This window comes from Eutrema salsugineum, unplaced genomic scaffold (genome assembly GCF_000478725.1).
Source record: "Eutrema salsugineum unplaced genomic scaffold, Eutsalg1_0 scaffold_5, whole genome shotgun sequence".
Lineage (NCBI taxonomy): Eukaryota > Viridiplantae > Streptophyta > Magnoliopsida > Brassicales > Brassicaceae > Eutrema > Eutrema salsugineum.
In genome coordinates this window covers 5230141-5248877 of record NW_006256612.1, presented here as the reverse complement: position 1 = coordinate 5248877, position 18737 = coordinate 5230141, and the positions used below count along the sequence as shown (strand labels likewise).

Here is an 18737-nt window from a genome sequence, read left to right as displayed (position 1 = left end):
TCTCTCTATTTCAATGTTTATTTATATATATATGAAGCTGAATAAAAAAACAATCCGGTTCAGTTATTTAACCGGTGGTGTATACAATTAGTCACCTTACTAGTCGATTACTCATCAAACCGGAAATAAATCACTGATACAACTCGCATCAATTCACCTACTGCTAAGAGAATACTGTTTACGTGATGATATGTTCTTGAATTCAAAGCCGAGGCAAGACCAGTCGAAAGCAGGAACCGTGTAGTTACCCTCGAGTAACCCAAGTGCGATCCACCGGTACGCAGACTCGGTCAAATGAAAACCGTCCCAATGCACATACTTTGAAGGATCAACACAACAATCCACTCCTTTAGTCCCACACTGTCTAACACTATTAAACTTGTACGGACCTCCTGATCCACAGCAAGCTGACAAGGGTCTGTTCATGAACCCTGATCACAACAAAAAACTGGTTTGTTAGATTGGTTTAATCGGAGGACAAATAGTCAATCGAGGATTTAACCGAGTTAGGCTATAACCGAATCTGGTCGGTTCTTGGAAGGTATGCAACAAGGCGTTGTGGTAATCAGCGTAAAGGATTGTAACACGAGGGTTAAGTCTCTGGAGTCGGTTAAGTTCTGCTTGAAGCTCCTCGTTGTGACGTTCTATAAACTCGTTTAGCCATTTCAAACATCCTGTTAAAGGATCGTATTCTTCTTGGTTCGATGTTTGATACTGTGTTAGAAACGATGGCCAGCATCCGATTGGGAAGTCTGAAGGCACCAGGATTGTTCTGCCTCCCATGCTGATTAACTCCTGTATTGTTGTTATATGCGTTCAAGATTCCGTCTCACAACACAACTATATGCAGAATCAAGAACTGGATTAAGGTTTTGTAAGAGAGAATGTTTACCGTAACTACAGAAGAAATAGTACTGATTACAAGCGGAACCAGCTCTTTCATCTCTACGATGCTTTTTCCAACCAAGAACCCGTAGTTATAATCATTCCCTCCGATTTCTCCAACGATAACCAAAGCATTTCCAATCATTTCTCTGCAATCTATAAAGAGACCATTACAAGTGAGAGCTTTGTTGCATTGCATCTCCGGGGTTATTTAACAAGAAAGAGTAAGATCTCAAGGTTCAAACCATAAAGAAGCTACAAAAAAATGACAACTTTCTAGCTTTTTATTATAACTCTACTTCTAAGCCAATTCTAGAAAAGATGTTGATCTTACCTGAAGGTGAACCACAAAGATTTGGTAAACTCTCCTTGAAGCTCTGAAGCTGAACTCGTAAGCTAACGTTGGTGTAAGCATAATGGATTCCTCTGCTCTCAAGAAAGACACGTTCCAATGCCGTTGCTCCTGCTACAGCGAAATTAACTCCTTTCTCAAAGCTTCCATTTTGAGATCCAAAGTAAGGAGGCACATAAGGAAGTCCCAAAAATTCAGCTGCAAAACAGATCCCAAGAAGAGAACCAATTAAGATTTCATACTGTTTAACTTGCACTTCAAGAGAAAGAAAGAAAACAGAGAAAGAGCATAAGACTAAACAGTTTTAGAACAAATCTTTGAAAAAACTAAACAAGGATTAGTAATAATTAAGGTTTACAGAGTGACTTCATCATTAATACAGAATCGAGAAGATGCTCCAAATTGTTAAGGAAATTCGATGTTCATGTGCTCACTCCTTTGTGGGTTGTTCATGAACATTCAAGAAAAGAAATTCACAATCAATTAGAGAGAGATAAAGAAAAAAAAGGAGAATTACCGATGAAGTCGATGATGAGGCGGCCATTAGAGAAACGGCCGGTGGGGACGTGGAAGAAAGTTTCTCCGTAAGGAGGAAATGCGGCTTGAGGAAGATCGTTAGCGTCGGAGAGACCGAGCAAGTTTCCGGTGTCGGTAATCGAATCGCCGAAGCTGATAATCGATTTGAATTTCCGACACTGTTGTTCTGAGCTTACGGATGTGGTTAGCAAAGCAATCAGAAAGAATAATGTTCTGAGTTTCTTGAATAGATGAGAGGTTAGAGAAGCCATGGAAGAGGACTGTAAGAAAAAGCAGAGCAGCAATATGGCCATTGTTGGGGGAGGGATTTGAAGTTTGAGGACAAGCGTCTGTCTTCGTGTCTTTATCTACTCATTAATTCACAGACACTGCCAAATGCTAACAACCCACTTCACAAAAATGGATTTTTCTTGTTTCCTTGTACATAACTTTTTCAAAAAAACTCTCTCCGATATGGTTTGGAAAGTAATAAAGATTTGAAAAAGGTCATAAAGATGGAATTTTTTTGGCCATATTACTTATGTCATTTAAACACGTTGGAACAAACATGTTTTCATCATCTATCTCTCAACTCTCAGACCAACTTACATCAGTTGTTCATCAAGACCGTTATTCTTAATTTCAGAGCTGAGGCAAGACCAATCGAAAGGTGGAATCGCATAAGGTCCTTTAAGTAAACCTTCAGCTATCAATCTGTAAGCAGACTCAGTCAAATGAACACCATCCCAATTCACGTACTTTGTAGGGTCATTACAACACTCAACTCCTTGAAAGCCACATTTCCTACCAAAGGTGAAGTTGTACGATCCTCCTAAACCGCAACAAGCGGGCAATGGCCTGTTCATAAACCCTGAATATTGTACAACTAACTTGGTTAGTGAATCTAATCAATATTGAACATGGTCGTGTAGGTTCCAGAAGTTAGGATCAAGAAGGCTAACCGAATTTGGCTGGTTCTTGGAAAAGACGTGACACAGCGTTGTAGTAGTCTGCGTATATGATGTTGACATGAGGGTACAGCTTTTGGAGCTTGTTGAGTTCTGCCTGAAGCTGCTTGTTGTAGTATTCTCCAAACTTGTTCAGCCATTTCAAACATCCTGTTTTAGGATCGTATTCTTCCATGTTCGATGTTTGATATATTGTCAAATAAGCTACTGAGCATCCGAGTGGGAAATCTCCGGGAACCAGAAATGTTCTTCCTCCCATATTGATCAACTCCTGTATTATGCTTTCTATATTCAGTCCTTAAAACAAAAACCAGAAAAAACACAAGCTTGTGCTTTCGTTGTTCCTTGGACAGGCTCGATGAGGCATTCAAACATGTATACCTTGATTGCAGAGGAAATAGAACTGATAACAAATGGAACCAGCTCTTTGATCTCTTGGATGGGTTTGCCCAAGAAGAATGCGTAATTATAGTCATTCCCTCCAATTTCTCCCATGAGGATCAAAGCATTTTCCATCATATCTCTGCAGTCTAAAACAACAAAATAAGCCATTATTTCCCAAGTGAACTGAATTCATTGCAGTTCAACAAAAACTGGTAAGATCTCTAAGCACAACCCAAAACAGAAGGAGTATTTTCCCTTTATTTTGTGGTGACTCTCTACTTCTAAACCAAATCTGTATTATGAGTTGAGCTGCAAGAAGCTTCAAAAGCATTATATAAAGGCTGATTTTGAGATGAACTGAAATACTGATCAGCTCGAGAGGGATATCGTTAAAGAATAAGAATTGATATTCTAATCAACTAAAAACAGGAAATGAAGAAAAAAAGTTGATGTTCCTCACCTGAAGAAGAGCCACATAAGTTGGGCAAACTATCCTTGAAGCTCCTAAGCTGGACGCCTAAACTGACGTTGGTGTAAGCAAAGTGAATGCCTCTCTCTTCGAGAAAGGAACGTTCCAATGCCGTTGCTCCACCAACCGCGAAATTAACTCCCTTTTCAAAGTTTGCGTTTTGAGATCCATAAAAAGGAGGCACAAGCGGTAAACCCAAGAATTCAGCTGTGAACAAAACCGAGACATGAAAGAGCTGTATTTTGTAGTGGTTTTTGTGATTTAGATGTATTCATGTTATATACAATCACACCTACAAGGCTACAAATCCAATCAAGCAAGAGGATCCAGAAAAAGAAGTTAAACAGAGAAACAATAAAACAGGGGAAGAATTAATTGTATCAGCTAAAGAATTTCAATTTCAACTTTGTTGTACACACTCAGAAACACTTGCAAGTTCACAGTAAAGACAAAAAAAGGACACAGTGAAGACTAAAAAGACGTACCGATGAAGTCGATGACGAGACGGCCGTTAGAGAAACGGCCGGTGGGATGGTGGAAGAAGGTCTCTCCGTATGGAGGAAACGCGACGTGAGGTAGATCGTTAGGATCAGAGAGGCCGACCAAGTTTCCGGTGTCGGCGATCGAATCGCCGAAACTTATGATCGACTTGAAATTCCGGCACTGCGTTTCCGAGCTCACGATGGTGAGACAAAGAGCAGATAAAAAGAAGCTCACGAGCTTCGTCAACAGAAGAGAATCGGGAGACGCCATGCGAGAAGCCAGAAGAATGGTGGTTGGTCTCAGGTCTCCGTCGTCAACTTTTTGTGATTTGTTGAAAGGAAAACAGGAAACAAAAAAAACAAAAAGAATCAGTTATTGTACGAAGTAGATAGAGATGGACTTCTCTTGCTGTTTGTCCTTTCGTTATGAATGCGACTTTGAAAGATAAAATTTTTTTTTTTTTTTTTTTTTCTTTTTCTAGGAATGCAAAGTATTGTTTTTTTCTTTTTCTAGGAATGATAAGATTAGAATCCTGAAAGTTGTGTTTTTTCAAAGTTAAACTGTTCAGAAATCATATTCATAACATTAAATCTACATAGAATTATATTCACTGAAAACACTTCCCAATGATTTTTAATAAAATGCAATACAATACAGGATCCAACACAAGCACTGGAGTTGTTATCTTTCTTGTCTCTCAAAGTTTTCAGACAAGCATGTATCAGTTGTTCATCAAAGAATGATGTGTGTCTAATGACTCCTTGTTCTCAATCTCAGAGCTGAGGCAGGACCAATCAAAAGGAGGAATCGAATACGGTCCTTTGAGTAATCCCTCAGCTATCAATCTATACGCAGTCTCAGTCATATGAACACCATCCCAATTCACATACTTTGAAGGATCATCACAATATCCAACTCCTTTGCTCCCACATTTTACACCAAATGTGAAGTTGTACGTTCCTCCTGAACCGCAACAAACGGGCAAAGGTCTGCTCATGAGCCCTGACAGTATCATTTATTGAAAACTCAAGTCAAACACTAAGATCATCAGTGGTATTTTGGTTGTGTAGATTTGTGTGGAGGAAAAAAACAAACCGAATTTGGCTGGTTCTTGGATAAGGCGCAACAGGGCGTTGTAGTAATCTCCGTATATGATGTTGACATGAGGGTAAAGCTTCCTGAGTCTGTTGAGTTCTGTTTGAAGCTTCTCATTGTGGTATTCTGAAAACTCGTTTAGCCATGTCAAACATCCGGTTAGAGGATCGTAGTCTTCCTTGTTTGGTGTTTGATATAATGTCAAATAGATTACAGAACATCCGAGAGGGAAATTTCCGGGAACTAGGAATGTTTTGCCTCCCATATCGACCAACTCCTGGATTCAACATTAGATTTCAAAACAACTTAACATGTACACTAATGTCAGCTTAGAAGCCTTAGATCAAGAATGTTTTACCGTGATTGCTGAAGAAATAGTATTGATCACAAGAGGAACAAGCTCTTTGATCTCTTCAATGGTTTTGCGACCAAAGAAGGGATAGTTATAATCATTCCCTCCAATCTCTCCCATGAGAATCAAAGCATTTCCAATCATATCTCTACAATCTAAAACCAAAAAACAACAAAACAAAAGCAAACCTTTACAAGTGAACTCAGTTCAACTGCAAATAGTCAAATTCGGTTGATCATCTTCTTCACCACCTGATGGCGAGCCACATAGGTTTAGTAAACTCTCCTTGAAGCTCTGAATCTGAACTCCTAAGCTGATGTTTCCGTAAGGACAATGAATCCCTCTCTCCTCAAGAAAGGAACTTTCTAATGCCGTTGCAGCTCCCACCGCGAAATTAACCCCTTTCTCAAAGTTTCCGTTTTTCGATCCATAAAAAGGAGGCACATGTGGAAACCCTAAGAATTCAGCTGTGAACAAAACCACCCCAAGAAAAAAATAATAATGTTTTCGTCTCTCTGCTTCAAGTTTTCCAGATGCTTTAAAGTCTTTTTATACAACTTAAATCGGAAAAAAAAAGTTGAGCCAAAGCCATAAAACAGAGGAAAAACAGAGCAAGAGCCAAAACACAGTCAACTCTCGGTGAATTGAGAGACCAATTACAAGATTATTCTCGCTGATTTCAATTCGTGTTAGATAGAAAGAAATTACCGATGAAGTCGATAACAAGGCGGCCATCGGAGAAACGGCCGGTAGGGTGGTGGAAGAAGGTTTCTCCGTAAGGAGGAAACGCCGATTCAGGGAGTTGGTTAGGAGAAGAGAGACCGATCAAGTTTCCGGTGTCGGCTATCGAATCTCCGAAACTGATGATCGACTCGAAACTGCGACATTTCGTTTCCGATCTCACGGTGGTGACCACTAGAAGAGTAGATAAAAAGAAGCTCACCAGCTTTATCAGCACATGAGAATCTAGAGACTGATACGCCATGTGAGAGGTTTGGAGTGCCTTTCTATCTATCTTTCTTTCTTTTTTTATGCAAAATCTTTTCTTTTGTTGTTTGGTAAAGTTTATATACAGTAGAGCCAAATGTTTAGGCAGACAAAGACAGTGAATGACAATTGGCGGGGGATGGGCCAATGAGTAGTCATGAGCCACGAGCCTTTGTTGTTGTTGTTGTTTTATAAGTCTCTTTTATAAATTTGTATGGATACCAAAACTTTGTATTTGGCTCGTTTAAAAATGGGTTAATTGGACTTTTAAACACTCTCATGAAATATCTAACATTGACAGGGATCATAACTGAAAGTTCATAGATTCTTATTTAGGTTTTAAAGTTCAAAGATTCTTCAACCCTCATCCAAATTACTAGAATCGATTCTTTTGAATGTAAAAGGGTTGAAGGGAAATAAACCAAATTAAACGGAGTACAAAATTTAAGATAAATATAGTTTTTAGATTAGTAATTATAGTTTGATATGCTAGTTGTGCCTCCAACGATCCAATCTGATAATTTTATGTATCTTCCAATGGAAAGCATCTCAGTCTTCAAAACTCGATGATCACTGGCCTATAGATTAAGGCAACCAAAAAAAAAAGCATGAATGATTACAATAAGCTTGGAAAGTAAGTATATGAGAAGAATAGTATTATCAATTCATCACCAATACATCAATATCAACAACAAAAAAAATCAATAAAAGAAAAAAGAATACATGAATACCAAAGCGCATAAAACAATTTTAGTTTAATAGATGAAATAAAATAGATAAGAATTTAATTACCCTTTTTCCCAGGCCATCCAGAAAACCTTCTCAAAATGGGATCAATTTTTAAACCGAGCGATTCATACCTTGGATCATATAGTGAATTTTGTAGCCTGAAGTAAGAAGTGGAACGTACTGATTAGTTATATTCGTAAATATATTGTTTCTTAATGATGAATGATCAAATAATTATCTCAGCTAAAGAGTGTGGTAGAAATATAGAAGTATAAAGTTATATATGACAAATTTGTTAGCAATTTAAGTAATAATCACATGCGGCAAATTACTTAAATCATGAACTTATGTACGTGGCAGCATGCTATCTTTGAGTAGCATGTACACGTGACTGTACGCTAAATCATCATTTCTTTCGCTCATCACGTCGTTAAAAATTTATACAACCATATTTTAAAATAAATTACTTTATTTTTTAAAACAAATCCGCAAATGAAAATCAGTATCTTAAACTGACGTTTTTGTAGTCTGGGTAAAATATGTTTATGTTTGGATGAAAATAAATGAGTGATGAAAATATGAAATCAATTACGATAAATAGATGAAATATAATGTGTGTTGAACAAAAAAGATGGAACATATATAACAAGAGTAAATGGAACAAAAAAAACAGATGGGAAAGTATAAACCTTTCTTCAACAGGATTGGCTGCATTTGAATCAATATTTCTTTCTGGCAAGGAGAATCTCTGCATTATTAAATTAATTCGTATTAATTTACTCTTTGTCAATTAATTTTGATTCTTTTGTAGGATAAAATTTATGTGTATTTTTGAGAACTAATACCCTTCTTCGAGCGGAAGATGATGATTCCCCATGCTCAAAGTGACTTCTTGGTCGACGTCCCAAAATGCTAATCTGTTGTAATGTTCATCACGTTGTCAGTAAAGTTTTAGCTATTCAAAATTTTTTATACAAAAAATATTCAGACAATTACTGTCCTTTTTTTTTGTGGCAACCAAAAATAGTTTCATTCATCGAATAAAAAAAATATGGTACCTCCATATCAGCCAATGCGGTCGTGCATGGAAGAAATTGTGCATAAGTCTCGATGGTAGGGTATCTAAACCTCGGTGAAGGCCGAGTTCCTAGCTCTGGGGCGTTTGCCGCGTTTCCTTGATTCCTACAAAAACGAGGCCTACAAAAACCAAAATTATTGTGGAGCACAAAAGCTTCATTTATACCTTGCACTAGATCGAGTGTGATCGACTATGTTTGGGTTTGATACCTTGTACAGCTCGACGGAATTTGAGGTAGAGGAGGGGTCACAGAAATTTGATTTTGTTGAGGATATGTCCTGTATGAAACCCAACATATAACAATGCCCTTATAGAGTTGTAAATTTAGTGCAGCAAATACAAGTGTAATTTAAAGGATATAAATATACACATATAGAGACGGGAATATAATCCTTGATCTTAGATAATTTTGATCCAATTTGCTATTATTTGGGCCACATCTAAAATTAAGCCCTATTTCTGGAGTTTCGATACAAATTAACACTTTAGAAGGTTATCATCTCCATAAGGTTTTTTTAGAAAATTATATCGGATATATATATTTATATATATATATATATATATATAGCTTTGGAACTTATAAATAACTCCTAGCTCCTTCACCCATTTTATTATAACCAAGAAAATCCAAGTAGAGTGTAGAGAAGGTAATTTAAAACGATACGAAAAAAGTGTTGAGTTAATATTAAACACAATATACAAAATAGCTTACCCATACAGATCTGCAACCATCCTTGGGGCGAGAAGTTCGTCTTCCCTGTTGGTTAAAACTAATGGAGGCGGTTGCTGGTCGTACATGTTGAAATGTGAAGCAACTGGGCCATGCTGGTACGTTGGATATGACTGGTAATTTGGTGATCTGTGTATTTCATGAAAATAATAGCTATATCCAAATCTGTAAAACAATGTTACAAATATAAAAAATAATTCAATTTGTAATTTAATTAGTTACATACAAAGAAACTGGTCGAAACTGCTCTTGAAGATGGTTTGGTAACTCAAATGATTGAGTCGTTATTGGATGTGCAAATCCATTGATTTCTCCCTCGATTTGTTGACCAGTTCCTGTCTGGCTCATGCATGAATATACATGTTCATCAACAACTGTTTAAAAAGTAATCGATGATTAAGAAGATAAAAGTAGATTTACCATTGTAGGATCATTTGGTTCTGGAAAAGAACTCATTGTGTTTTGATTGAACAAAGATTGCTGGTTTAATTGTCCGTTTGGTAAGTTTCCTTGTAAAAAGCTATGTGAGTTGCATGATAATTGTTGCGGTTGCTGCTTACAGAAAATGAAAACGTGGTTAATTATTTATATGTTATCATTGATGGTTTGCTTTTGCTGGCATATAGTATCTAGCTCATGAATGTGCTATATTCAGCAAAAATTAATTAAAATAGTTGATGATCAAGAAAAAATGGAAAAAGGAAAGAAATGGAAAAAAAAAATAAGTCACAAGGTAAAGAGGGGAAAAATAAGAAAAAAGGAAAAAATTAGAAAAAAAAATTAAAAAGATAAAAATAAATAAATAAAAGCAGAAATCTTCAATTTACCATTACAGAAACATCTGGCTGTAGAAAAGAATCCAACAAGTTTTGATCGAATAGAGGTTGTTGATCTGCTTGTCTGTTTAGTAAGTTATCTTGGAAATACCCATGTGAATTGCCTGATAGCTGTTGATGCTCCTGCTTAGATACAATGAAAACGAATTTAGTTCTTACAAAGTACATTAATGGTTTAATGTTGATGGCTTGTAATAAAATTTTTGCTTATATTAAAAATGTAAGTAGCATACGTACCATTTCAGGTGGATTTTGCACTAGCGTTAATGTCTCTGGGAATGGGATTAGATTTGGGGATTGTGTATTCATTGAGGGGTTAGCCTCGCCTATTACAGGATTAGAGATTAATCCGACAGGATTAGAGATTAATCCAACAGGATTAGAGATTAATCCAACAGGATTAGAGATTAATCCAACAGCCTCTTCGAACACATTCGCAGTTTCTTCCACTATCGGGTCTTGTAGAACATCCTTATTGCACAAAGTCAACGATTTTATTTTATTACCACAATTTAGTTTTTCATGTAGAAATTAAAAGGCGAGAAATAAAATATTTATACCATTATCGGAGGAAATGAGTCTGGTGACGGGGTGAAGCACAAAGGACTAAGTTGAAACATTTGATCGTCGAAGATATCATCATTCCAATCCATATTGGCCGCTTTTTTCTACTGAAAGTTCGATAAATGATATACATTAGAAATTGAATAATCGTGACCACCAAGAAATTGATTAACTTCGTAACTTCAACAACTTTTTTTTATTATTTTTTTTTCTAAAAATGTGGTATCATTTGTTGTCTAATAATTATTCATGCTACTTATACATATAGTAGATATTTAAACATCAACGGGAGTGTATATAAATTGACGGAAAGAGATGAAACTGAGACATTTTTAAGAAGTTCAAAATCAAGATATTATATACTGGATCCTTTGAAACGAAATCATGAAAAATTAACTCGTTGGTCTAAAAAAATTTGTGGTTTAAAATATCAAAATATCGTTGGTCTAAAAAATAAATAACAAAAACAATGATGACCGAAAAAAACTGAAGTTAACGAATGGAGACAGTTTGACATTTTTTAAATGATGGTCTGTTTTTTTAATATCTAATGGCTAGTTCTGATATCACTAATTTGTGTGTCTGGAAGAATCAGTGTAACTACTATATATATGTATATAAAAAAACAGTGTAACTATATGTATATATGTATAGAAGAAAAACTATACAGATGTATACATATACATAATATATATACATATAGAAGAAAAACTTATGAAACAAATCCAAAACACATGAATTTGAAACAAATGCATCCATCAAAAAGATACAAAAAATCCACCTTAATATACGAATAGGGAAGTACCAAATATAAAAATGAATATATGAAAAACAGATTATTGAAAAAAATGAAAACTAACAATTCATATTAAAAAAAAATAAACAGAACTAAATCAAAATTACAATCAGAAGATGACATAAACTTTGTGAACAAGTTGAAGGCACTGAAGAAAAAAAATCAAATTTGAAGAAATATATGGAACTATAGTATCATATACAGTGGCGAAGTTAGAATAATTTTTTTAGGGGATCAATATTAATATAATTACATAAATATTAAATCTATGAGGGTTAATATACGCGATTGAGTTTAGATAACTCACGAAATATAAACAAAAATGTATATCCACACAAAAATATATAAATTTCATCGGAGTCAATTGACCCAGTCGCCGTCAAATAGCTCCGCCACTGATCATATATATAGAAATCAAATAACAAAAGGTTATATTGAAAATCAATATGGTATACACTCTTGATCTAGAAACAAAATAACCCCCCAAAAGGTCTATTTGGTTTTTGCAGTTAAAATATGAATAGAAATTTGTGTGTAGAACTGAATTGCAGCAGAACTGAAATGCAAAGAAAAGGAATTGTAAAATACCTAATAGAAACGACTGTAGAAGGAGAGACACTGGAAAATTAAGTCGAGCGATATGGATGATGGAAAAGAGGGAGAACATGGAAGAAGAATACCATATATATATATATGCACAGCGTGAGAAGAAGGTCTCAAGTACCTTATCTTTACAATGCCACGTGGTTAAAACTTTTGTATGTGTATCTTTAAATTACTGTATTCTTAAATATTTACGGTGAAGAAATCACAAAAAGAAACTACACAATTCAGAGCTTCACAAAGTACAAATATACTTTTGTATATCAAGCATAACAAAGTATTCGTCATATATACAAAATTACAGATTAATGTGAAATATATCATATTAGTCAATTGATTGATCTTAAAGATGTACATATATACAAATGTTTAGCAAAACAAATATGATATGCATATTTTTGTGACAAAACAGAAGAACTTGTTAATATTTTAAAGATATGTATATACATTCAAATTTTAATATTATCTGCTAATTTGACGGCGCCGAAAAGTTATAAAATTTTAGTTTAATATAAAATTTTAAATAACGACATCAGTTAAATTAATTATATATTATCGTTATATGATTTATGAATCGAATTTTAAAATTAATTATATATATTGTCGTTTTATAGATTTTATCATTCAAGTTAATTTTCTCACACAATTTTTCATTCGAAGAATATTATACTTTTACAGTAAAAATTAGTAATAATTTTGATATCCATAAAATCTACTAATCTAATAGTTTAAAATTTTACTATTGATAAAGTATAGTAAATTTTCAGAAAGTATTATTTGTTTTAGTGTTTTAACTCTAAGCAATTTTACAACACGTATAACCAAATTAAAATGATAATGAAATACCCTTTATTCAAATAAAAACAAATAAGATGGATACAGGAAAATCTATGAATTAATGAATATTATAATTATAATTGTCAATTTTTAGACTCAGACAATGCCAAGTTGGAAAAATATAAGAAATAATGACACAAAGCGGTTAATATAATCAATATTTTTCTACTTAAATAGAAATGTTTGGTTGTCTGTTGTTAAAATACAGATACCCATAAAAAAATGTTTTGTTTGTTCTTAAAAATACAACCAAAAAAAAAGAGATGTATGTTTTGTTTTTTTCCTGCCCAAAACGTAATTTTCTCTTTTATTTAAGGTAGTTAAATTTTAAAAGAGTAATATACTAAGATATTATATGGAAAAGCATGGAAAGTTATGGTAAAGAAAAACCGAAAAAAGTGAACAAGGAGATAGTGACTGTTACACGTGTTGTTATCATTTGGATTCTACCCAATCCATCATGTTTCATATCTTAAACTGACAATTGACAAGAGTATCTCAGTTTAGCTTTTTTTTATCTAAATTTTTGTAACCGTTACTCTGTTAACTTTTTGCTTTTGTTCACAGTAGCCGTTGTTTATTTCACTTTTATGTTACAGTCATACATACACATTTGTTTGTCAAACATGGAAAGTGTTAGACTTTTTCAATATATTGGCATCAGGTCAAAAAGGATAAAAGGTAATGAGATTTGATATTTTCTATCCTTTTAAATTTTTATTTCTCATGAGTTATTTCCCTTTTTATGTGAAATTAACATACTTAATTAGCTGGACTTGAAAAATACACTATAATAATTAGCTGTAGAATCTCTAATACAATCAGTGTTCTATCTTTTCGTTAAGATACAACAGTTTTAAACAGAAAGTTTTACCTGGTAGAATTTTTTTTGAGGGGAGTGAGCATGGGAAACTTATAAAAATAACATTAAATTCCGTAAAATGATAATAAACTTTTTTTTAAACGATTCTCACAAAACTATATAATTTCTAAAAAATATTTTTACTGCTCACATAAATAAACAAAATAACAACCGTGAATTTTTTAAAAATTTTACATGCTTAATTTTTTAAAAGAAAAGTAATTTTATATGCTTAATTTTTTTCTTTAAAATTTTAGTTTCTCGGTTAATTAAAGAAAACTAATTTTTTTAAAGAAAACTAATTTTTGTTTTCTCGGTTAATTAAAAAAACTAATTTTAGTTTTCTCGGTTAATTAAAAAAACTAATTTTAGTTTTCTCGGTTAATTAAAAAAACTAATTTTACATGCTTAATTTTTTTAATTAACCGAGAATACCCAACTAATATTAAACAAAATCCAAAATAAAATCGAACCATAACCCCAAGATTGCGAAAACCAATAAATCCCCATATTAAAGAGAACCACATTAAGGAAAAGAGTAGAGACATATAATCAAAACCGGCTATAATGAAACCGAGAGAGAAGGAGAGAATGTGCTCTTAATCGAATAAGATTTGGTTGGATTCGAACGTAAGAGATCACATAGTGAGAAGTATACACCGAGACGTATGTTTATATGTCATTGTCGATATTACATTAAGAATTCCATACTATTTTATTAAGTCGATTTCGATTCTTTCTTTTTTTTTTTTTTTGTAAAAGGATGTCAATTTCGATTCTTACATCATGAGTTTCTTACATTTGGATTTGGTGCTTCTATCCCCTAATATTGTTTTTTTTTTTAAATTCCACGGTGAATAGTCCTTGTGGTAATTTTTGTTGAATTGCTGGTTTAGTACTTTTGTATAATCAAGTTTTGGATGCAGTGAGTCTGTGACTCTGGAAATCTCATGATTTTAGTCTTTTTAGATGTTTTCTTTAATGTTGTGATTCAGTAAATAAATATCGTTATAACTTAATTAAAGAGAATAAGTTTTCTTGTTTAGGTGGGCATGCTACTAGGGAGTTAGTGAAGAACCCTAATTATCCAACTTGGTCGACGTGGGTATATATGCTGCTATAGAGCTGGTGATAATGTTCCTGCAACATCTCTAAAAAATCCATCCTGCATCCGCATCTCTTAAGATCAGTTCCTCGATCGGTAAACATATGGATTGTTTAATTTGATTGAAAATTATTTAGTAATCATGTTGATTTTTAAACAATTCAAAGTAGCGCAGGTCTAATTCTAGTTTTATACTGTACTAGGAGCATACCTGCGTATATGCGCAGGTCTTTATATATGTTTTTGTTAGTAATATAGTTTCATTGTTTAGTTTTGTTCATTTTGGTATTTTTAATTTCATATTAAAAATTCTTTGGTAAAATAAAATAAAATTTTGTACTCAAACCAAAATTATGTAAATTTTAGAAGAGATTATAACAATTTTTTTATGAAACCCAAACGTTTTTTCTCCCAAAGAGATTTTCACTTCACATTACATACTTTCTGATCCAGGTAATAGCCAAAGCGATGCAGCAATGGGTACAAAACTCCAACACAGCCACAACGGAAAAGTTGGACATACAACGGGAATGTTCCTTCAATATATGTAAAGAACAAAGCTGATGTGAGAATGATATAGGAACCAAATGTTGACAAGTCATCTTCTCCAAAATCAAAATAATCTTGACAATTAGAAATAAACAATACCAAACTTTAGGGAAAAACCTCTGTTTATATAGTCTAAAAACAGATAAAAAACAAAATTCCAAAAATCAAACGTGAAGGGACACCTTCGTAAGAGACTTTCTGGCGCTAAGAACGCCTTCAACGATAATAACACCACTGCAATTTACAAGAGAAACAAATCCAATATAGCACGTGCTGGTGAACAGATAGAGAAAATAAAATAGAATTGTTTTACTTTGCAAAATATTCGAGTAACTAATTTCTGTTTGTACTCAAGTATAAAAACTAATATGTTTACAATATAAACGACCATTTCCTTACAAAATTAAGCACAGTCATATGCTTACAATATATATGTAAATATTTTCCTTACTTATAATAATTGATGAACAAAAGAACTCTGAGTTGTAAAATACCAGAAGCGATGTAAACTTTGGTGACTGATACTAGAAGAGTTTCATGGAAATATATACACATTTATATAGTATAACTAAATAAATAAACCAAAACAGTTTTATTTAATACTCATTACTCGCAATACGACAATAAAAAGCTCTCTAAGGAACTTCATCAAACAATTGAATTTGAGCCGTGTTCATCTCTTTACACTGGTATAACTCAATCTAGATGCACGGAATAACCTCACACAAACCTCTTTTCGTCAAGAAAAGAACACCAAGCGAAATAATCTGAGTATTTACACTCAGATCCGAGCCTTTTTCATTTGTCAACTTTTCCTTCAGACGGTTCAAATTTGAGTAAATGAGTTACATATGATATGACTATCACATCCGATCAATCAGTTGAACGAACGAGCATATACCTTTAAGTGTCGAGAATCACCATAATCCAAGTGGAAGCAATGAAATTATAAGAGTATTAGATACAATTATGAAAGGTGAGGAGGGAACTAATGGTTTTCCGAAACTTGGTTGTGAAGAATGAACAATTAATAAGAAGATAAATTTGCATCGAAAAGAGCTTTGGAATTTTTATTGTTAATTAAATTTATCTTGACCTATGTGATTTAAATAGAGGAGGCTGTGATGTACTCAGATTCTTTATATTCTTTTTAAAAAAAATAATTTCTAAATTAAATTCTAGAGAGCTGATGTGTCAAAAAGGAGGTGCTGATGTGTCAAGTTTGTGAGACACAACCCACTCTTTATATAATAGATCTCTGTTTCATTAACGTGTTATATTAACGTTTTATTATAACATTTATTAATACTTACGAGTTTTATTTCTCTAATAATAAACTCAAAAATATGGATAAAACTAGAATTTTGTTGAAAAATTAGAACGGCATTTTTTTTGTAATACAAAACTAAAAACCTTGCAGCTGACATTATCATGAAACATACGTAGTACATATAAAGATGGGATCTAGAGTAAAGTCTATAAATATTGTTGTTAGGAATCTAATAGTTATATATACACATTTTTGGCATTTATTCACACCTTGCATTTAAAGCATTTAAATAAACAAGTTAGATACTAATAAAAAATGATTTAGTGTGCATCTGCCATCATCTGATAGAATATGGTCAACACATATGCTCTCCTTGAAATTGTTGTCATTGATTGTGCCAAAACGTTGCCAAACAAGCAACCTGTTCATGTTTTTTTTTTTTTTTTGTTATTTTGTTATTGTTCTTGCTAATCATCATCTGTCATCAACACCTATTTATCGGCTGATCCAGAGCCAAGGCAAGACCAGTTGAAAGCAGGAGTTGCATAGGGACCGTTGAGTAAACCTTGAGCCATCTTCCGGTACGTGGCTTCGGTTGAATGATAACCATCCCAATGAACATACTCAGAAGGATTTGGACAGTAGCTAACTCCTCTGTATCCACACTGATCTTCACTAACAGTGAAGTTGTATTTACCTCCAACTCCACAAGAAGCACCCAAAGGTCTGTTCTTGAACCCTGAAAAAGGATCCATAAAAGCATATTGGTTCATAAATCAAACCGTACGTGAGGGTCAAGGACCGAGTATTAAAGGCGCACACACCGTGTTTGGCTGGTTCTCGGAAAAACCGGTACATAGAGTTGTAGTGGTCAGCGTAAATGATGCTGGCATGAGGGTAGAGTTGTTGGAGTCGTTTAAGTTCTGTCTTAAGCTGTTCATTGTGGTGCTCTCCGAATTCGTTGAGCCATGGGAGACAACCTGTAAAAGGGTCGTAGTCTTCTTCTTTCGCGGTCTGAAATAGAGTAAGATATGCGGGGATACATCCAAGTGGAAAGCTTCCAGGCACCACGAATGTTTTGCCTCCCAAATCGATCAAATTCTGTAGTTTTGGTTCTTAGTTTGTTAAAATTTAGAACAGACGTGTTATTTTGTGGGTGGAAATATAAATATATCTTACCACAATAGCAGAAGATATAGCCTTGATGACTAGAGGAACTAGATCTTTAATTTTATCGAAGCTTTTGCCTTCGAAAAACGGGTAAGTATAGTCGTTCACTCCAATCTCTCCCATGAGTATCAGCGAGTCTTCAAGCATCTCTCTGCAATCTAAAGTTGGAAAAAAAACAAAACCCTTAGAAGCGAGCTCGATTCATTATCATAGATATGTAAGAGAACTAGGTTATAAGTTTCTAACCACGAGAAGAAGAGGCGCAGAGGTTAGGTAAAATCTGCTTGAAGATGTTAAGCTGAACACTTAAACTAACATTGGTGAAATCAGATTCGATTCCTTTTTCGACAAGAAACGCACGATCCAAGGCTGTTGCTCCATACACCGCGAAATTGATCCCTTTTTCGAAGCTCACGTTTTGGGATCCGAAGTTAAGTGGTACGTACGGTAGTCCCAAGAACTCGGCTGTTACGGAAACCAAATTTGGAGACAGTATTACAAAGACTATGGAGCATGCAAGTAGGGTTTTAAAACTTGCTGTTCACGCAAGAAAGACCTAAAGCAGAGGAAAACAAGTGGTTTTGCCTAAATCTCTGTTAAAACGAGAGGAAAAATTTAGGTACCGATAAAATCTATGATGAGACGGCCGTCGGAGTAATGGCCGGTGGAGAATGGAAGAAGGTTTCTCCGTAAGGAAGAAAGGCGGCTTGAGGAGGATGATTGACGTCGGAGGAGAGACGGAGATAATTTCCGGTGTCGGCGCTGGAATCACCGAAGCTGATGATTGATTTATAGTGCCGACACGGTGGTTCTGATGAGGCAATGATGATGGTGGAGGAGAAGATAAGTAGAAAGCTAGAGATTAGCTTCTTCAGTGGAGAAGCCATGGGAACATATGAGTCGTCTCTGTTACTCTATTTCTTTATAGTCACTTTTGACCACTACTAAATCATGCAGAGATTTTTTTTTGTTTTTGTTTTTAATTCATGAACCGCCTTGTTCATTATCAGAAGACAACAATGGCAATAATCATAACCAAAGTGTCCTTTTTTTTTCTAGGCTTTGGTTTGTGTGCCCAAAGTGACCTCTTTTGTATTCACTTTAATTTCACCACTTT

At 34.2% G+C, this 18737-nt stretch overlaps 5 protein-coding genes across 5 annotated transcripts; all 5 read right to left on the bottom strand.

Moving 5' to 3' along the window:
* Positions 1 to 3: 3 nt before the first annotated feature.
* Positions 4 to 2068, bottom strand: LOC18992204 (GDSL esterase/lipase At1g28580). Its single transcript, XM_006415574.2, has 5 exons — positions 1755 to 2068; positions 1220 to 1435; positions 893 to 1041; positions 519 to 795; positions 4 to 431 (listed from the first exon to the last, which is right to left on the bottom strand). The coding sequence occupies exons 1-5, from the start codon at positions 2065 to 2067 to the stop codon at positions 154 to 156; spliced, it is 1233 nt and encodes a 410-aa protein (XP_006415637.2). The 5' UTR covers position 2068; the 3' UTR covers positions 4 to 153.
* Positions 2069 to 2272: 204 nt separating this feature from the next.
* On the bottom strand, positions 2273 to 4385 carry LOC18992203 (GDSL esterase/lipase At1g28570). The gene is made up of 5 exons (XM_024152593.1): positions 4060 to 4385; positions 3566 to 3781; positions 3103 to 3251; positions 2716 to 2992; positions 2273 to 2624 (listed from the first exon to the last, which is right to left on the bottom strand). Exons 1-5 carry the CDS (start codon positions 4325 to 4327, stop codon positions 2359 to 2361), a joined length of 1176 nt encoding a protein of 391 aa, XP_024008361.1. The 5' UTR covers positions 4328 to 4385; the 3' UTR covers positions 2273 to 2358.
* A 246-nt stretch (positions 4386 to 4631) lies between these two features.
* Positions 4632 to 6531, bottom strand: LOC112084092 (GDSL esterase/lipase At2g27360-like). Its single transcript, XM_024152905.1, has 5 exons — positions 6213 to 6531; positions 5756 to 5971; positions 5511 to 5659; positions 5153 to 5429; positions 4632 to 5059 (listed from the first exon to the last, which is right to left on the bottom strand). The coding sequence occupies exons 1-5, from the start codon at positions 6487 to 6489 to the stop codon at positions 4779 to 4781; spliced, it is 1200 nt and encodes a 399-aa protein (XP_024008673.1). The 5' UTR covers positions 6490 to 6531; the 3' UTR covers positions 4632 to 4778.
* A 744-nt stretch (positions 6532 to 7275) lies between these two features.
* LOC18992202 lies at positions 7276 to 10517 on the bottom strand. The gene is made up of 12 exons (XM_024152224.1): positions 10425 to 10517; positions 10289 to 10335; positions 10102 to 10216; positions 9856 to 9987; positions 9449 to 9580; positions 9255 to 9367; positions 9011 to 9157; positions 8508 to 8576; positions 8279 to 8417; positions 8066 to 8137; positions 7910 to 7968; positions 7276 to 7378 (listed from the first exon to the last, which is right to left on the bottom strand). The coding sequence occupies exons 1-12, from the start codon at positions 10515 to 10517 to the stop codon at positions 7276 to 7278; spliced, it is 1221 nt and encodes a 406-aa protein (XP_024007992.1).
* Positions 10518 to 16941: 6424 nt separating this feature from the next.
* LOC18992201 (GDSL esterase/lipase At1g28640) lies at positions 16942 to 18507 on the bottom strand. Its single transcript, XM_024152790.1, is given in 6 exon segments — positions 16942 to 17189; positions 17275 to 17551; positions 17630 to 17778; positions 17867 to 18085; positions 18244 to 18285; positions 18288 to 18507. Coding segments are annotated over 6 exon segments (1155 nt in total).
* Between the last annotated feature and the right edge of the window lie 230 nt (positions 18508 to 18737).

Excerpts from the sequence above, each read along its gene's own strand:
- LOC18992203 (XM_024152593.1), bottom strand. The coding sequence starts at position 4,327 with ATGGCGTCTCCCGATTCTCTTCTGTTGACGAAGCTCGTGAGCTTCTTT. Across the intron at positions 3,782-4,059 it reads TCTCGTCATCGACTTCATCG|CTGAATTCTTGGGTTTACCG; the intron begins GTACGTCTTTTT and ends TTTTGTTCACAG. Across the intron at positions 2,993-3,102 it reads CTATTTCCTCTGCAATCAAG|GAGTTGATCAATATGGGAGG; the intron begins GTATACATGTTT and ends AGCATAATACAG.
- LOC18992202 (XM_024152224.1), bottom strand. The coding sequence starts at position 10,517 with ATGGATTGGAATGATGATATCTTCGACGATCAAATGTTTCAACTTAGT. Across the intron at positions 9,581-9,855 it reads AGCCAGATGTTTCTGTAATG|CAACCGCAACAATTATCATG; the intron begins GTAAATTGAAGA and ends TTCTGTAAGCAG. Across the intron at positions 8,577-9,010 it reads ATGGTTGCAGATCTGTATGG|GACATATCCTCAACAAAATC; the intron begins GTAAGCTATTTT and ends GGTTTCATACAG.
- LOC18992204 (XM_006415574.2), bottom strand. The coding sequence starts at position 2,067 with ATGGCCATATTGCTGCTCTGCTTTTTCTTACAGTCCTCTTCCATGGCT. Across the intron at positions 1,436-1,754 it reads CCTCATCATCGACTTCATCG|CTGAATTTTTGGGACTTCCT; the intron begins GTAATTCTCCTT and ends TCTGTTTTGCAG. Across the intron at positions 796-892 it reads CTATTTCTTCTGTAGTTACG|GAGTTAATCAGCATGGGAGG; the intron begins GTAAACATTCTC and ends ACAACAATACAG.
- LOC112084092 (XM_024152905.1), bottom strand. The coding sequence starts at position 6,489 with ATGGCGTATCAGTCTCTAGATTCTCATGTGCTGATAAAGCTGGTGAGC. Across the intron at positions 5,972-6,212 it reads CCTTGTTATCGACTTCATCG|CTGAATTCTTAGGGTTTCCA; the intron begins GTAATTTCTTTC and ends TTTTGTTCACAG. Across the intron at positions 5,060-5,152 it reads CCAAGAACCAGCCAAATTCG|GGCTCATGAGCAGACCTTTG; the intron begins GTTTGTTTTTTT and ends TGATACTGTCAG.